The sequence below is a fragment of the Phalangium opilio genome, unplaced genomic scaffold, assembly GCF_054372755.1.
Source record: "Phalangium opilio isolate 3A_F unplaced genomic scaffold, DU_Popi_V2 ptg000369l_1, whole genome shotgun sequence".
NCBI classification, from domain to species: Eukaryota; Metazoa; Arthropoda; class Arachnida; order Opiliones; family Phalangiidae; genus Phalangium; species Phalangium opilio.
The window spans coordinates 833,439-849,315 of NW_028324232.1; the positions used below are offsets into that span (position 1 = coordinate 833,439).

Consider the following 15,877-nt stretch of genomic DNA (forward strand, 5'->3'; position numbering starts at 1 on the left):
TTTAAAATGATTCATTTTTTATTTATAACACATTAATTGTCATTTAGTCGAGTGGCACTGCGATTTCAGTGTAAATGAATACGCTAATTACATTCAAAATTGCTCGTAGATTTGTTTTTTTTTTTTTCATTTCTTACAAAACATTATAATCTTAATGTTAAAATTGGTTGCACTCCTACGAATTGTCTATTTAAATAATTAAACAAAAGTCTTATGGAAATTTATTTCGCGATTAAAAATAAATTATTTATAAATTACAGGAATTATACCCGCTACGTTATCCTGACCCGTCATTACTTCCTTAAGTTTTTTCAAGGTCTATTTTTGGCCAATCGCGTATATCTTCAAAACTGGCAGCACTGAAACCTCGTTTCAAATAATATTTACACACACATACGCATTCTTTAGGAAATTTAAAGTATTTGGAAACCAAAAGAGCGGGAATAACGAATAACGAATAAAAATAACGATGAAGATATCAAAAATAACAAATAAGATGAAGATCAAACTTTCGTTCAAAGTTTAAAAATGAAGATAACTTTTAAGAGATAAAAATGGGAAAGGGAGGGTAATGGGACATGTCCATTTTTGTGACTAAAATTGTAGTTTAGGACGCCACTTTTATAAGTCCCCGTCCAGTTTGATCATTGTCATTGAAGTCAGTTTAGTATTTGTTTGCGGATTCAAAGTTGGTTAATTGAACTAATTGAGCTAATTCTATCACGTGAAAAACGGAACTGTCCTAACACCTTTGATCATATCAGCGGCTTTTTCACCAATCATTATAGTCGGAGCGTTTGTATTTCCCGAAATAATGTTTGGCATAATTGAGGCGTCGACCACGCGAAGACCTTTAACACCTTTTACCCTAAAATTGAAGTTTGTCAAAAATTAATGGCAATTAACGAAGTTAAGATAAGCTTAAGTCTATTTTGTTCTTACCTGAGTTGAGGGTCCACGACGGTGGTGGGATCCATGGGGTTTCCCATCTTGCAAGTACCAACTGGATGGTAGATGGTGGCCGTGTAAGTTCGGGCTACGCAAGCCAAGTATTCGTCACTCCATTGACGGTAATGTTCGCAACCGGGCCATTTCTCTTTGAATAAACGTGCTCCGTATTTGCGGAATGCTGGAGCATAACCAGCCGCGATACTGATCTTCATGGCTGCATTGTAAGAAGAATTAGTATGACGTAATTGCGCGCCTGGAACTTGACTTACATTCAACCATGGTTAAAATATCATCAGGATGCGTCAAGTATTTCGGGTCGATAATGGGGTAATCGTAAGGATTGGCCGAGCGAAGTTTGATGTAGCCTCTGCTTTTGGGTCTCAACAGGACGGGGTACATCGAGAAAGTGTCCCTGAACAAGTACGGCAAGTAGACGCGTTCCCACAACTGCAAAATTGTAATCGGTCCTTAGAACAAAGGTGCTTCTTCGGTTAAATAAGTGTGGTTGTTACACAAGTACCTCGTCGGTTAATCCTTGCACCTTCTTGAAGGTTTGTCCTCCATCCGAAACAGGACTTCCGGACAAGAAATGGATCTCCGCGTCGGGCCAGTCTAACGATTTGTTAGTGTATTTTGTCTTGATATAACCTAAACCTTCAACGCCGCCCAATACTGTCAAGGGTCCTTCGCCCAGCGTGGCCCATTTGATAATGTTGGCGAAATTGAAGACGCGATTTTGAATAACGGACACTTCCTTGTCCACCGTGAAATGGACACCACCCGGGTAAATGTGGTCTTGGAGGTTCAAACCCACGGGCAAATTTGAAATAACCGGAATCTACCGAAACGTTAACGATTTTTAAGTCAGGCTACTCTCGCAATACGTATCTGCTTGTAACAGTGGACAAAACTCACTCCGAATTTTCTAAGGTCTTCAGCGGGTCCGATTCCGGATAACATAAGTAGATGCGGTGAATTGATAGCACCGGCGGATAGAATGATCTCTTTGCGAGCGTCAACGACGTAGGGTAACTTAAGGCGGTCAAACATAACTGACCTGGCCCTCTTGTTATGGTCGAACAAAATCTTTGTGGCTTGCGCGAAGAGAACTATATCTAGGTTGGATCTAAGTTTGATGGGTCTTAAGAAGGCCTTGCTGGTACTACAACGACCCCCACGACGCGTCGTACCTTGAGGAATCACGAAACCTACACCAAACAAAAAGGTCAATCATTTATAGGGTCAACGTTAAATGATAAGAATCCCAAAGCCGCCGTCTCAGACGTAATAATAAAATTCGAACTTTGACCCTTTTAAAATAACTTTAATTCTGGGTGAATCGACTTCCATGGGTAAATAGGGACAACTTTGTATATCAATTTTTAGCGTCAAAGAACTGACGCTATCAATAACGCATTGACGGGCGTAAATCTTCTATGCCAAGAGTTCCTTTTATTTTTGGTCTAAACTTTCCTCCTTGGAAGATAAACTAACTTTTCCCGTTTCAAGTCTCGCGTCTCGCGCTTTTTCAAATCCCCATTAGCTACATTCGTGGTGAAAGTCGTAATGAAGTGGAGAGAGGGAGATTATAATACCATAAAGAAGTACAAATAACTTTCCACTTTATTACCGGGGATCAACGCGAACAACGGATGATGGTTTAAGGACCTTGAAAATTAGGCTACTCACGTAATTTTACCGGGAAACATTTCATATGGAGATTAATTTTACAAGAAATAAGATTAATGTTGTAGTATTTGAGTGGCTTAATAGGCCTATATGCGGCATTTGAATTTACTATTACAGACAAAAGGAACTAAGATACTCGAAAACTACAAACGCGCAATTTAAGTTGTGGGAAATAGCGAGTCAACCGTCGCGTTCCAGCTACTTGGTGACAAAGATTCATCTATTTGCTTAAGTAGCGCGAAAAATTGCATGCAATTTCAAGAGTACTTACTGGATTGAATGTGAGCGTTGATGTCCGAGTTGGGATAACCCAAGTATTGACCAGATTGAACAAAAGCGTGGGCTAGAGGAGTGGCGAACTTTGGTGTCTGGACGGTCAAGTATCCGCCTGTGGAATGGAAGCCGTTGTTGGCCACGGAAGGGTCCCGGTTGTCCTCAGATTTCAGGAAGTAAGGGTAAACGTCGTTCCAACTCCAACCTTCGGCACCCATTGACTCCCAAATATCGTAATCCTTCCGGTTACCACGGATGTACAACATGTAATTCAGGACACTACATCCGCCCAGAACTTTGCCACGAGGCCATCGACTTCTCTGCAATTACGGACAGAGACACGTTCGTAAATAGTAATTGGAAATCAAATTAGTACTCTTAATTACTTACCCTTCCTATAAGTCCGAAGCAGGACGCTTCCTGAGGCTCCGTTTGGAAAGCCCAATCGAGCGGCGTCATTTGTAACATAGCTGCCAATAATGGTACATCCGTTATGGAGTTTTCTTTAGATCCCGCTTCGAGTAATAGCACTTTATTATGAGGATCTTCCGATAATCTATTGGCCAGAACCGCACCCGCTGACCCTCCTCCAACTAGACAAAAACAAAAAACCCAAAAACACAAATTAGGGAAAACATTAATACAACATCAACAACTTTAGGCACAATTTCATAGTTCACGTTAAATCGCGGGGCGAAGCTAAAACAAATATTTCTTTCACCTTTTAGCCGGTTTTGACACCGAAAAAAAAATACCCCAAAACGTACGTACGAACTACTTCTGTGACACTATAACTAAAAGCGTACAAGTACATCCTTGAGTCTTACAGGGTGGAAATAATTTACCCAAAAAAAAATAAACTGTTTAAGATTATAGAGTAGAGTTCGGGTGGGTTAAATTTTTAAGTTCTTTTTCTTGTTAGGCCTACCTAGTAATAACCCGTTCAATAGTTCATAACCTCAGACTCAGAAATATTTTAACATATTTTTAAACAAGGTATTATTATTTATAAATAAAACGTAAGTCCTTGAAAACAGGATCCAAAAGAAATAAGCATATTTAAAATTAAATAAAATGTAGACTGAAATATTTACTAAGACCTAGATTGTAAAATTAAGCCTAAAATATGACACCGGAATTGCAACTCTATCTCCACCTATCATATTTCTTATGAAAAGGATACAAATTCAAGTACTTTAAATGATACAAAGACTAGGCCGTTAGAATACACGCTGCGATTAAAAAAACAGACACACCACATATCGTCTCGGAACTACGGTTAAAGCGTTACCTTTTTTTGTGGCAAAACCACAACCGAGTAATACTCGAATCGGCGGCATCAATCAAAACCCAAACCATATTTAATGGGACCTAGATTCGAACAGGGCCAACGAACACTAACACTATCATGACGTGTACTCAACCAACCCCCTTACAACGCATCCTAACTAACAAAATAACAATAACAACAAGAACTTAACATGTAGGCGAGAAATTGTTAAAAGGGACAAATTGAAGTTTGGTAGTTAAGTGTGACATTGATAACTAAAATAAACTAAAATAGAAACACTTAAAAAGGTAACGTGAAATGAAAAAAAAAGGGTTGTGCCTGTCTGTCTGTCTGTCTGGCTTTGATGGTTCATTCATTCTTTCATTCATTGTCGCGCATGATTGGTAACTTAGAAAGATTGTAAGGCGTTGATTTGACCCGGCTATATATATTTTTAGATGATTGCAGAGTTCTGCAAGGTAACGCTTTTGGTTGGTGCACATCGCTTCACTAAATACGAGACTAGATATAAATATAAAAGTTGCTATAGCAACAACTAGCTACCAATAAAAAATAAGTAATCATTTTTCGACATTGAAATATTCGCAATGTATGATTATTATTTAGTGGGTTGAGTGCTAAAATAAATGCGTGAACTATTTTCCCACATTTCGGAAATCCGAATGAAAGAAATAAACTAAACTAGGCCTTTAAGAAGAATGGCGGTTCTGATTGAAGATTTAAAAATATATTTCAATGCGAATTTAAAAGATGTTACTCTCCTACTAACTTAGTTTTGATTTGACAAACGTTATTGTTAATAAAAGGGTCGCATTCGAAGCAATAAAGAAACTAGATTTAAAAATTCAAGAAATATTCATTTTTAAATGAAATACATTCCTGGATTGATTAAGAGGAAATATTTGTTATTAAAAATGGAAATTTTGTGTTTTGAACTCTTTTCAATTCATAGCTTTTGTGACACTCTATGAAAAGTGATTTTACAATCAAATAAATAACCACAGATGAAAGTAAAGTGTCATATCCGGATTAGAGGTATTTTTCAAGTTTGACATTTTGAATAAATAATAAAAAAAAATGAACCAGGAAATAATTTCCTAAAATATTCAAGAAAAACACCTGAAAACAAGACGTCGCCTAGAGAGACTAGAGAATTTTGACTTCTACAAAATCCGGTAAAATTACGAATAAAAATCAACGAACTTTAAATACTAAAAGGGGGTATTTAAAACTAATTTAAGAGTAACCAGAACTAATACCGTGAAGTTTAATTAATTCAATGTGAAAAAGTTAAAGGAAGTAATTTTCAAACGAAAATTCAAATAAATTAAACCCAACGAACTTGATAATGAAATCTCGTTTTTTTTGTGGTTTTTTTTCTTTCCCCATAATGCGTTTCGCGCTATTTATTTTAATAACGGGGGTGGGGTGGGGGGGGACACATAGACTATGTAGGAATAATTTTAGATCAACAAGGTTCTTCTATAATGTCAAAGTTAAAAGATATCAGAATAAATCCGGACCGGTTCATTAACCAAACGGAAACGAGTTGAACTAACGTTATTTATAACGTCAATATTTGAAATCGAAATTTACTTTAAATATTATTAAATCAATACTACTTTCCTGGCTACGCGGAGGAATACATTTTTTTAATGTCAACTGGCGATTTGAGGTCTTTGTATTGAAAGTGTTAGAATCGATTAAAATATGAGAAAAGTCATTTGAAACGCATTGTAACTTCTTCAGTTATGAAGAGGGAAAAATTGAGTCTTTAATTGCAACCAAGCGTGAGATTTTAACATCAAAATAAAATCATCTCGATTTTAGATTCAATTTCTGTGTCAAACTGACCTATAATTGATTATAATTGCTTTCTATTAATGTGTTTAACTGAATGAATGAAGATTAAAATTCAAAATGCGTGCGTCTCATCGTTCAATAATTTAATTACTTTTATAGTTAATCGAACAAATGAAGAAACGAAATAATTTTGAATTAAAAACATTTAGGATTCACGCACGTACACGATAAATTTAAATTTCACGTTAAATTCATTAATTTAACCTACCACGCTTTCTATTTTTAAAAACAATTAAATCCCGCAACAGTTTGAAATAAATGTATATAAAAAAATTAAAGCTCGTGCATCTCAAATTGGTGACGAAAAAATAGGCGCAATATTAATTACACGCGTTGTAAATTAATTTACCCTAATTAATGCAAGCTTTCTATTTTTAAATAAAATAATAAAACCAAAATCCGCGAAATAAAGCTCGTGCGCACGTGCATCTCAAATTGATGACGTAAAAAAGGCGCAATTTAAAAATAATAAAAACACGCGCAATTTCACAAACGTCAAAAACCTGGCGCGTGCGCGTGCTTGAGAATTTATTTTTAATTCATTTGAACTTCACACGTGCCATAATAATTTTAATAATTTTTTTAATAAACCACGTATCTGGTTCTACCAAGAACAATACCGAATATTTTAAAAAGAAATTCAATTTTAAATTATCTAATTTCGTCGCGAACTAGTAGGCCTATATATTGTATAATTAGAAACGGTAGAAAATTAAATTTAAATATTTTCGGTAGCTAGCTGCCTCAGTGGCGATAAAATGATATATGAAAATTGTAGGGAATTTAAGGGGCGGAAAATGATGTCAACGAAAACAGAAATTTAAAGAAATAAGAATAAGAGATGGAACGCGTAATTTCTCATTCATGGATAATTATGATTATCATAAAAGGAATGATTTTCTTTCGGGGGTAAAAGTGGGCCATTGTCAAGGGAAACGGCCATCATCATTATTACCTAGCGTAATCCGAAAAACCATAAAGCGACCCCGAAAACCATAAAGCGACGAAACAATAATATATGAAAATATTTCAGATTTCACCGTTTTCAAAAGAAAATGCAGTTATATAGGAAAGTATACAACTCGACCCCTTTTGACCGTCCGTATCGTGTAGCACGCGATATAAACAACGGGGGATGTCAAAACCACCGCCGGTGGAATCTTTCTAGCTATAAAAGATTTAGTTTCAAATGATCGACTCGAGATCTTTGGGTGTATCACTCCGCCCTACTTTATTGCCTAAAGAAAGACCGAGACAGAGAGAGAGGATGGGTTGATTTCCGAGATAGCAATAAGAAGAAAAGATTAATAGAAAGTTGCGTTTGCAGACGATTATGAAGAAAGATTTCCCATTTAATCTTTGCTCCACATTCCACTATAGGCCCTAAAACAGATATCCTTAACCTACTAAACAACCCAAACAAAATTATTATGATATAATAGCTAGATGGTTTCGCACCAATGCAACACAACTACGCTCACTTATCCGCCCCCTCCCAATTGAAATTTGTTTAAAAATATTGTCACGACAAATTTTTAATTAAGTCTTAACCCTTTTTCCTGCCAATTAATTCCGTATCCGCGACAATTAACCCATTACGTCATCATCCCACCATCGCAGCGCGCGTGGAGCTGAAAATCACGCGCTAACCTCAATCCATTGGCGCCAAAAATAACACGGTAACTATGGAAACAACCTATTGTCACTGTCGTATAAAACTCGTGAAAATACCAAATCACGAGCTAACTAACCTCAATTTTCCCGCCATTTCTCGGTGCACGTGCAAGGTGAGATATGTGAATGATTGAAAGGAGTTCGCGCCTTCAGGGAGACATGATGCGTTAGTGACATAGTCACGAATAGTCGTAACAATAATAGAAAGGGAATAACCTGGTTTTAAACTTTAATTGGCAATAAAACTTAAGTATCTTTAATCTTAATTACCTAGAATTATAATACTATCCATTCTTCGTAATGCCCAGTTAATAATATAATTTGAATATCGTACTTCGGTGCTAAAATAAACCACACACGGTTCAACCTTGTTAGTAATAACTTATTCATAAAATTATCTTCCCTATTCCACTTCCATTGTTTTTATGGACATTGCCTAAACTTAATTACTGGTTTGAATGCAAATTATATTTAAGTAGACATTACGATGCTATGATAGCGGCTTTGTTCAAATACTTAAGCCATACGAGGTTAGTAATTAATGTTTTCAAAGATAACCTTTATATATATTATTTTATTTATTTCAAAAGCGCAACTTGAAAAATATTGTTATTATCGTCTCTCATAAATATTTGGGGAATTTTGGACACTGGGTCTAAGTCAACCGAGCGTGTTAAGAGTCCCCTTCAAAAAATTTTCTTCTTTTTAAAAAGAAGGACCCAATTCTTTTCTTTATAAATAATAACAGTATTTTAGATCCGTCGGAAGCTCCGACAAGCGGCAACGGTTTCTTACTCAAAAATTGCTTCTTTTGAAAAAATAAATTTCTCGCATTATTTTAAAGAAAAAAGAAGTTAACCAGAATGAATTATATTTAATTGGGCAATTAGTTTTATTTATTTATTTTTTAAGTTTTTTCGTTATTAGGCTAGAATAAGCTGGTTGTTAAAGATTATTTGTATTTTGTAATAAAGTTAACCGACTTCGTTCCAAAATTTAGTTCAAGATCAAAAATTTTACCAAAATAATAAATTTTAAACTAAAAACATCAGAGTTTAATTATTATTATTATTATTAAAAATGAACACGACGTTACGTTTAATTTGATTTTGAAATAACAGGGTTCATACAACTTTTGGAAAACTTATTTCCCCTAGTTTCATTATATATTTCCCTGAGTTTCCCAGGGTTTCCCGTATTTGGAGTAATGACAACAGCAGTGGTTTTAACAGTTCAGAGCAAACCTCACAAATTTCCACCGATTTCCCTGAATTTTACTAAAAACTCTATAAATTTCCCTAACTTTGCTGTCAACTATTTATTCCCTTCAGTTTTCCATTATTTCCCTGTATTTCCCTGTATTTCCCATATTTGTATGAACCCTGAATAAGCCAGAACAAAAAATTTAACCGAGTAAGAAAACAGTCTCGAAATTAAGAATAGAAAGATTAAAAAAATTAAACTCAAATTTCAATCAAAAATAAAAATACCAAAATTGTTTGATTAAACATATTAATAATTTTGAAACTTTCCTCGATACGCGGCGATAAACACTCGTTAATCATTTTCAATTTCGGTAAATTAAGAAAGATATCCCCTTAAAATTGATAATGGTAACTCGTACAAACACAAGAGTTCTTCAAACATACAAGAAAATCAATTTAGCTTAAAGGCAAAACAACTAGAAATTAAAAAGCTAAACAGCTCTCTCTAGGTCGGTCGTTCGCCCCAACCGACACATGCTCGCAACAAAGAGGAGGGAAATAGGGAGAGATAATCGCATAGGCAGCCGTGATCCATCCGTATTGAGAAGAGAGGAAAATGTGTGATACGCGGCGGCTCTTAACGCGCAACTTATTCGCGCACAGTTGACGTTATTGGTTCTCCTCTTTCGGGCTACTACTACGTCACCAAAATTGCTCGGAAAGGTTTAAACGTTGTTAAAACGTACGCTTTAAAAATAAAAAGCCGAGGCTTAAGTGAAATGTTCAGCCAAGTGGGCTTTTTTAAGCAAAGAGTTATTTATTTATCAGAGGTAATTTAGATAGATAGTATAAGATTAGAGCCGTGTAATGTTTCAGGAAAATATTCAAAATATCTTACTTGTAAACATATAACACCAAATCCTGCTAATGGATCACTATCACCATTAGAAAAATGGCTTGAGCACACGAACCCACGAAATGATGTTTTTTAATTACACATTGTTGATGTTTGGTTATAGGTTTTCGAAATGGTTTAAAAGTTATACCGTTCATTTTTGGATTACTTGAATACCGCGTATTGCTACTACAATTCAAGTAGCAGCATTTTTTGTGGTAAACCATTTTAAATTACCTCTGATAAATAAATAACTCTGCTTAAAAAAGCCCACTTGGCTGATCATTTCACTTAAGCCTCGGCTTTTTATTTTTAAAGCGTACGTTTAACGTTTAAACCTTTCCGAGCAATTTTGGTGGCGTAGTAGCCAGAAAGAGGAGAACCAATAACGTCAACTGTGCGCGAATAAGGTGCGCGTTAAGAGCCGCCGCGTATCACAAATTTTCCCCTCTAGATGGATCACGGCTGCCTATGCGATTATCTCTCCCTATTTCCCTTCTCTTTGCTCGCAAGACAGACAGACTTAAACGAGCTCAGAAATTCAGGAAAAAGAAATTCGGATCGCATCGTTTCTGCAAAGTCAATGTCAAGATCGCGATACCTCCAAATCCCAATCCAAAGCCACGATCTTTTAGTTTCAAAGCACAGCGTGAAATAAAATAATTACATATTTCAATAAATTACCTAAATTGAAGGTTCACGGGCCTCGGTTCCTTAATCCTAATCTAATGAAGTCAATTACATGTATCTAATAAATAAATTTAAATTTTAAACTAGGCCTAGAATAAGCAAGCATAAGCTCTGAGAGGACGGACACTATCCGTTTTGAATCTTGGCTTAATGGTACGACCTTAGACCATAAGTCTATAAGTGATATGTTCCATCCATAAGTATGATATGTACTACCTATACTATTCGTAATGCAAAGTCTGAGAGACTTACAGCAGCTCGAGGTAACTAGTTCGAGAAGGAGAACGAGGGGTAGCGAGTCAATTGAAGTCCTAAGTACACTCGGTGGTGGTTAATTAATTTTGCAGCTAGGACCTATTCCATCTAGGCACTCCTATTTAGTCTGCATTACTAAGCCCCCTTTGACAGCAGCGCCTCACTCACTCACCAGGCCTCCCTCGCTTTACCTCCTCGAATCTATGACCTACCTCACTCACTTCAAAATTACAAGCCTTTCAGTTTGTCATGACCAGAGATTAATTAAACAAACTTATGGAAGGACCATATCACTTATAAACTTATGCTTATACTCACTGTACTAACTAACCCTATGGAGAATTAAAATTAAATCCCACTAACATATACAAGACGCTATTAAAACTACAGATAATTTTAACAATGTCGTCAGCTGGGGTTTCTCCATTTCCATAAATACATTACAAACGGATCCTTTTGACGCATGAAGGAAATGGGAAAACACTCCCGATGGTTCCTTTCAAAACGGATATTAACGGGCCAAACCGAACCACCGAGTCCTAAATTCGTCAAAGAAAAACCACCTTACTCTAACAGTATTTTAAAATGAGTTCTCTATAAGCAATCGGGTTTAAAAATAAAACAATGACTCTCTCTTTCATATAAATGTAACAGGCCCCTCCCCAAAACTACCCCCAGTTAGAGTCGTAGCGTAGATTCTTTGTAGTCCGTCAAGACTAATTGTTAATTCTCAGGGCATGGTAATCTTCATTAAAAAGAGGAATTAAAACTATAGGTAGAAGCGGACGAGACTCTAGTCACGTATCAAGGAGAATTTCTTATTCTGGAAATTCTTAATTCAAGAATGGAGGGAAGAGGGGGATGGGGTATAGAATTTATCGGTATAGGTAGCCTAGGTGTACGCGTTCGCCGTTTGGCAGAGGCGGACTTCTGACCTCCTTACCTTCTTCTTAAGAAGGCTCAAGTAGTTTTACCACGATACCATATTGTCTACATTATATAATAATTCAAGATATTATAAAAATATTTAAAATAATGAGGGAGCTTTTTTCATATCGACAGGTAATTAAGTAATTAAGGTTAGGTAGATTACGTTAATTTTTCAAGGTCGCAGGGTCCTGGTGGTTATATAAATAGTTTTCAGGCTAGGAGGTTTGATACCAGTTATACCAGGCTATACTTGTTGCACTGCATAATGTCCGAAAAGTAGCCATGCGTTCATTTTTTAAGGCCGTGGGGTCAAAGAGGGTAGAAAGAGGGGGAGTTAAGCTAGCGGCTCTTTCTACCCTCTTTTGTGGGGTCGTGGTAATATAGTTTTTCTGGCTAGGAGGATTAAAAGCAGTTATAACAGGAGACGTGGCTACTTGGTGTACTGCGTATTGTTCGAAAAATAGCCTGGCCTAGTCTGAAAACTATGTATTTTAGGTTTTTCAAAAGTTAAACAACTTTACCATCTTGGGTACTGAAAACTTTAAAGTTCTAGAGTAATCAAAGGCAGAGCGGTACTAAGGGAGTGAGTGACCCCTCGTTTCCTAGACCCCTCGAATAGTTCCGGTAGGGTCAATCCTGAGGTATCATACCCAAAATATTACTCGGTCCTGTTTAAAACCCACAAAAAACCAAAGCATTTTATAATATTTTGGTTACAAGTAGAACCAAGACGGTGTTATTAGCGACGCAATGACGTACGTGTTTGTGGGGGCGTTCTACTACACGAGGCCGAGATAGTCTTGGAGAAGGGCCGGAAAACGTTAGTCGACGTCTTACAAAAAGGGTATACAGACATACATTTTTTTAGGGGGGCGAACTCGAAAAACTGGGTCAGGATCAAGTAGAGAACGAGATCGTGTGGAGGTTTGTTTCCAATCGACAACAAAACCTGAGCCTCAAGAATACCCCATCAAAACTTTTACCCTAACTATTTGAACTGGTTTGAAACAAATGTTACTACAATTATAAGATTGTCAGAATAAGTTCTTCATTCCCTAGACTTTTACTAAAATTCAATTTACCCTTAGTCTTAATTACTCGTAATTAGTGTCAATGTTCAAATTGTTAATTACATTCTTTGCCAATTAAAATTTGGTACGCGGTTTCGATTCTTGGCTGGTACAATTGAATTTTTATATGTTGCAATTACGCCACATCTGTCTTTCTGTGGTCTTTCATTAAATTTAGACTTTGCCAATTAAAATCTAATATGGGTTTCTTTTTTCTTATTAAGATCCCGAAAGGGTAGATCAAGGTTAATTACACCTGCCGAATTATATCGGAAGTCGATTTAAATAACGTTTCTAGGTCAACTTTTTAACTATTTTTAGGTTAAGTTTAAATTTACCAAAAAACGCCCAATACCGAATGATAATGTAGTAACGCCTGACTTGACATTCAAATTAGATTCGAACCATTAAAACCAAGGCGGTAACCTAATGTTCAAATAACAATACTTCAGACACTGACACTACACTATCCCTTGAAAAAAAAATACTCTAGCCCTTACAACACACCTAGAGGGACATTAACAATAACACTATCCCATTAATGGTTTCCCCATCCAATCCTTGGCCTCTCTACATCAGAAGACCCCAGAGGAGGTAGCCATAGCCACGTGGTACGCTAAGAACACCCATGATGAATTGAAAATCTTTGCAAGAATTTCAACCCCGGGCTAAACTATTTAGGGGTCTTTTGACAACCCGAACCGACCTTGACAACTAAATTTCAACCTGACAAAGGTCATAAGAAAAAAGGCCAAGAAGCTATTCCCCAAGTGGGATAACCCACCTGCAACCAACCCTATTCTTACAACCAAGCCTCAGATGGACGGACCCCCAAAAATAAGTGGGAAAAGGCTTCTGGACCGCCCCTATGACGTTCACCCGAACATAAAGGCAAATTGCCCGGTTTAGAGTAGTGGCACTCATTGTTAACTACCCCATAGAGCGTAATACAGCCAAAGGTAGGTATGTGTCATTACTCTACTGGCATCTACGTCATAGTCAACCTTTTAACAATGAACAAGTACAAAAGACTTTGCCGCCTAAAAAGATAGGCAAGTTGCCCGTGGCACTCATTGTTAACTACCCATAGAACGTAATACAGCCAAAGGTAGGCAAGTGTCAGTACCCTACTGGCATCTACGTCATAGTCAAGCTTTTAACAATGAAGTTTGAACAAGTACAAAAGAATTTGCCGCCTAAAAAGATAGGCATTTTTTTAGAATGTCCAAAATTCATAATTACAAGTTAAAAACTGGATTTAAATATACGGAAAAATTAAGGGGAATATTTCAATAAAACATACATTTATAGTCACACAGCCTCCAGTTATGCGTAAGTAGCTAATAAGTATTTCCATGGTATTTCTTATATATAAAAGACATTAAAAACGAGGGTCACAATGAAATTTTAAGTAATTATGATCCGTACGTGGTTAGATTATTGAAAAGATTTAAAATGGTAAACGTGGGAATCTAATAAACTCCAAACTCTTTATTTGAGTTAAATTTTATTGATTGCCGGTTACTAGATCTCAATTTTATGTCGAAAAATCTAGGCCTAATCTTGCCCTAACACTTCAAGACACAGACACTAGGCTTGCTTAGTTGATAACCCACCGGAGGCGGCAACAGCTTTTTCTTGATGTATTAACAATGATGACATTGCACCATAATGGTAATTACACCTTTTTTAAAAAACCATTATCGAAGAACAGGGCAATTTACCCAGAAACCCAAAGAGTATCTTAACATTCTTACTCGCGATATTGAAAATTAACAGTCTACTACTTAATGCGATTCATAAATTAATAAATTAATAAATTAACGTAAAGAGCTACAATCTTTTAATTAAATCTAATTCGCAATTAGCTAAATAATTAATAAATTATTTAAATGAGTTAGATTAAATGGAAAGGATCTGAATAATATTATAGCAATAATAGAGATCTATTAAATTAAGTGGTAACCTCGGGGTCAAGGTCAAGGTGAAAGGTCATGGTAGTACTATGATTAGTGAAATGTTCTTCATAAGCAAATATCATCGTTATAAATTGTGACGTTAATATTATTAAGTTAATTACTGTTAATTCATTAATTCTAAATGATTCCATTCGGCACTAGGCTTTCTAATCAATATTTATTTATAATTAATTAAAATTAACGATTTTAACTATCATTTCTTAGAAGCAAAATTTCCCTACCTATAATTGATCTATTTTTATTAGGCCAGACTAAAATAGGCCTATTTATCGTCAACGTTTAAGTGATTGAATTAACTGTTAATACGGACAATTAATAATGGCATCTAATTACTAAATAGATAATTAACGATAATAAAAAATTGAACTCACCAATAATGTAATCGTAAACTGAATCAAAGTGGTCCTTGGTCAAAGGCAATCCATACTCGAGTCCGGTAAAATAAAGCAAGACACTCAAAGGCAATAAAGCCGGCACAGCCGAAATTAACGAAGCCGCGGACACCATAATAAATATTAAGAACTCGCGCACCGACGGTTAAATAATAGTAATAGTTAACTATAATAATTTAACAAATGGTCCTTCTAATACTAAACTAAGTTGAGAAGCCGATCACAGATTCACCAACCCAATCTACCACCGTTGACCAACGCCAAACGTTTCAACTGCGAATGAAGAAATCGTCGAAGTACTTTTGAAGAACGGGACGAAGCGACAGAGTCATTTTTATAAGATCCCGCCCTCTAACCTTCGACCCCTGTAAGGGTCTAAAAAAACCTCTTATCTTGATGGCTACAATTGTATTCAATGGGAAAGCCCCCTGGGGTCGCTAAAATGGGGTCCGCGGACGTCACAAAAAACTCTTTCAAGTGAAGTTTTTACCGAAAAAAAATCACCAACTTAGTGTGATGTCACTCAATCACTAAGTGCACACGGACGGGGGTTTTACTTTTATGACCGTTGCAAATTTTTTGGGAGTCCCGGGTTACTACTACAACAAGAAGCGTCACTATAGGACCCAGTGTTGACGACGAGAGCTTGCTTGCCTGTACCGTACGACAGTCCGTTAACTAAGAGTAAGAAACTACTCCACGACCGAATTATTTTTTAAG

At 36.2% G+C, this 15,877-nt stretch overlaps 2 protein-coding genes across 2 annotated transcripts in view; both read right to left on the reverse strand.

The window, feature by feature from the left end:
• On the reverse strand, positions 1-15,840 carry LOC149597192 (glucose dehydrogenase [FAD, quinone]-like). The gene is made up of 8 exons (XM_089861179.1): positions 15,137-15,840; positions 3,304-3,506; positions 2,912-3,233; positions 1,867-2,159; positions 1,472-1,789; positions 1,221-1,398; positions 943-1,165; positions 1-868 (listed from the first exon to the last, which is right to left on the reverse strand). The coding sequence occupies exons 1-8, from the start codon at positions 15,270-15,272 to the stop codon at positions 721-723; spliced, it is 1,821 nt and encodes a 606-aa protein (XP_089717305.1). The 5' UTR covers positions 15,273-15,840; the 3' UTR covers positions 1-720.
• The window catches only part of LOC149597193 (ufm1-specific protease 1-like), a 27,004-nt gene continuing 14,503 nt past the window's right edge, over positions 3,377-15,877 (reverse strand). Inside the window, exon 7 of the mRNA XM_089861187.1 lies at positions 3,377-3,506. The gene's annotated coding sequence lies outside the window, so the exon portion shown is untranslated. The remainder of the gene's footprint in view (positions 3,507-15,877) is intronic.

What these genes read in the sequence shown, in the direction of transcription:
- LOC149597192 (XM_089861179.1), bottom strand. Translation starts at nt 15,272, where the DNA reads ATGGTGTCCGCGGCTTCGTTAATTTCGGCTGTGCCGGCTTTATTGCCT. An exon ending in GCTTCGGACTTATAGGAAGG is followed by an intron (nt 3,234 to 3,303) that starts GTAAGTAATTAA and finishes CCGTAATTGCAG; the next exon opens with AGAAGTCGATGGCCTCGTGG. An exon ending in CAACGCTCACATTCAATCCA is followed by an intron (nt 2,160 to 2,911) that starts GTAAGTACTCTT and finishes TGTTTGGTGTAG; the next exon opens with GTTTCGTGATTCCTCAAGGT.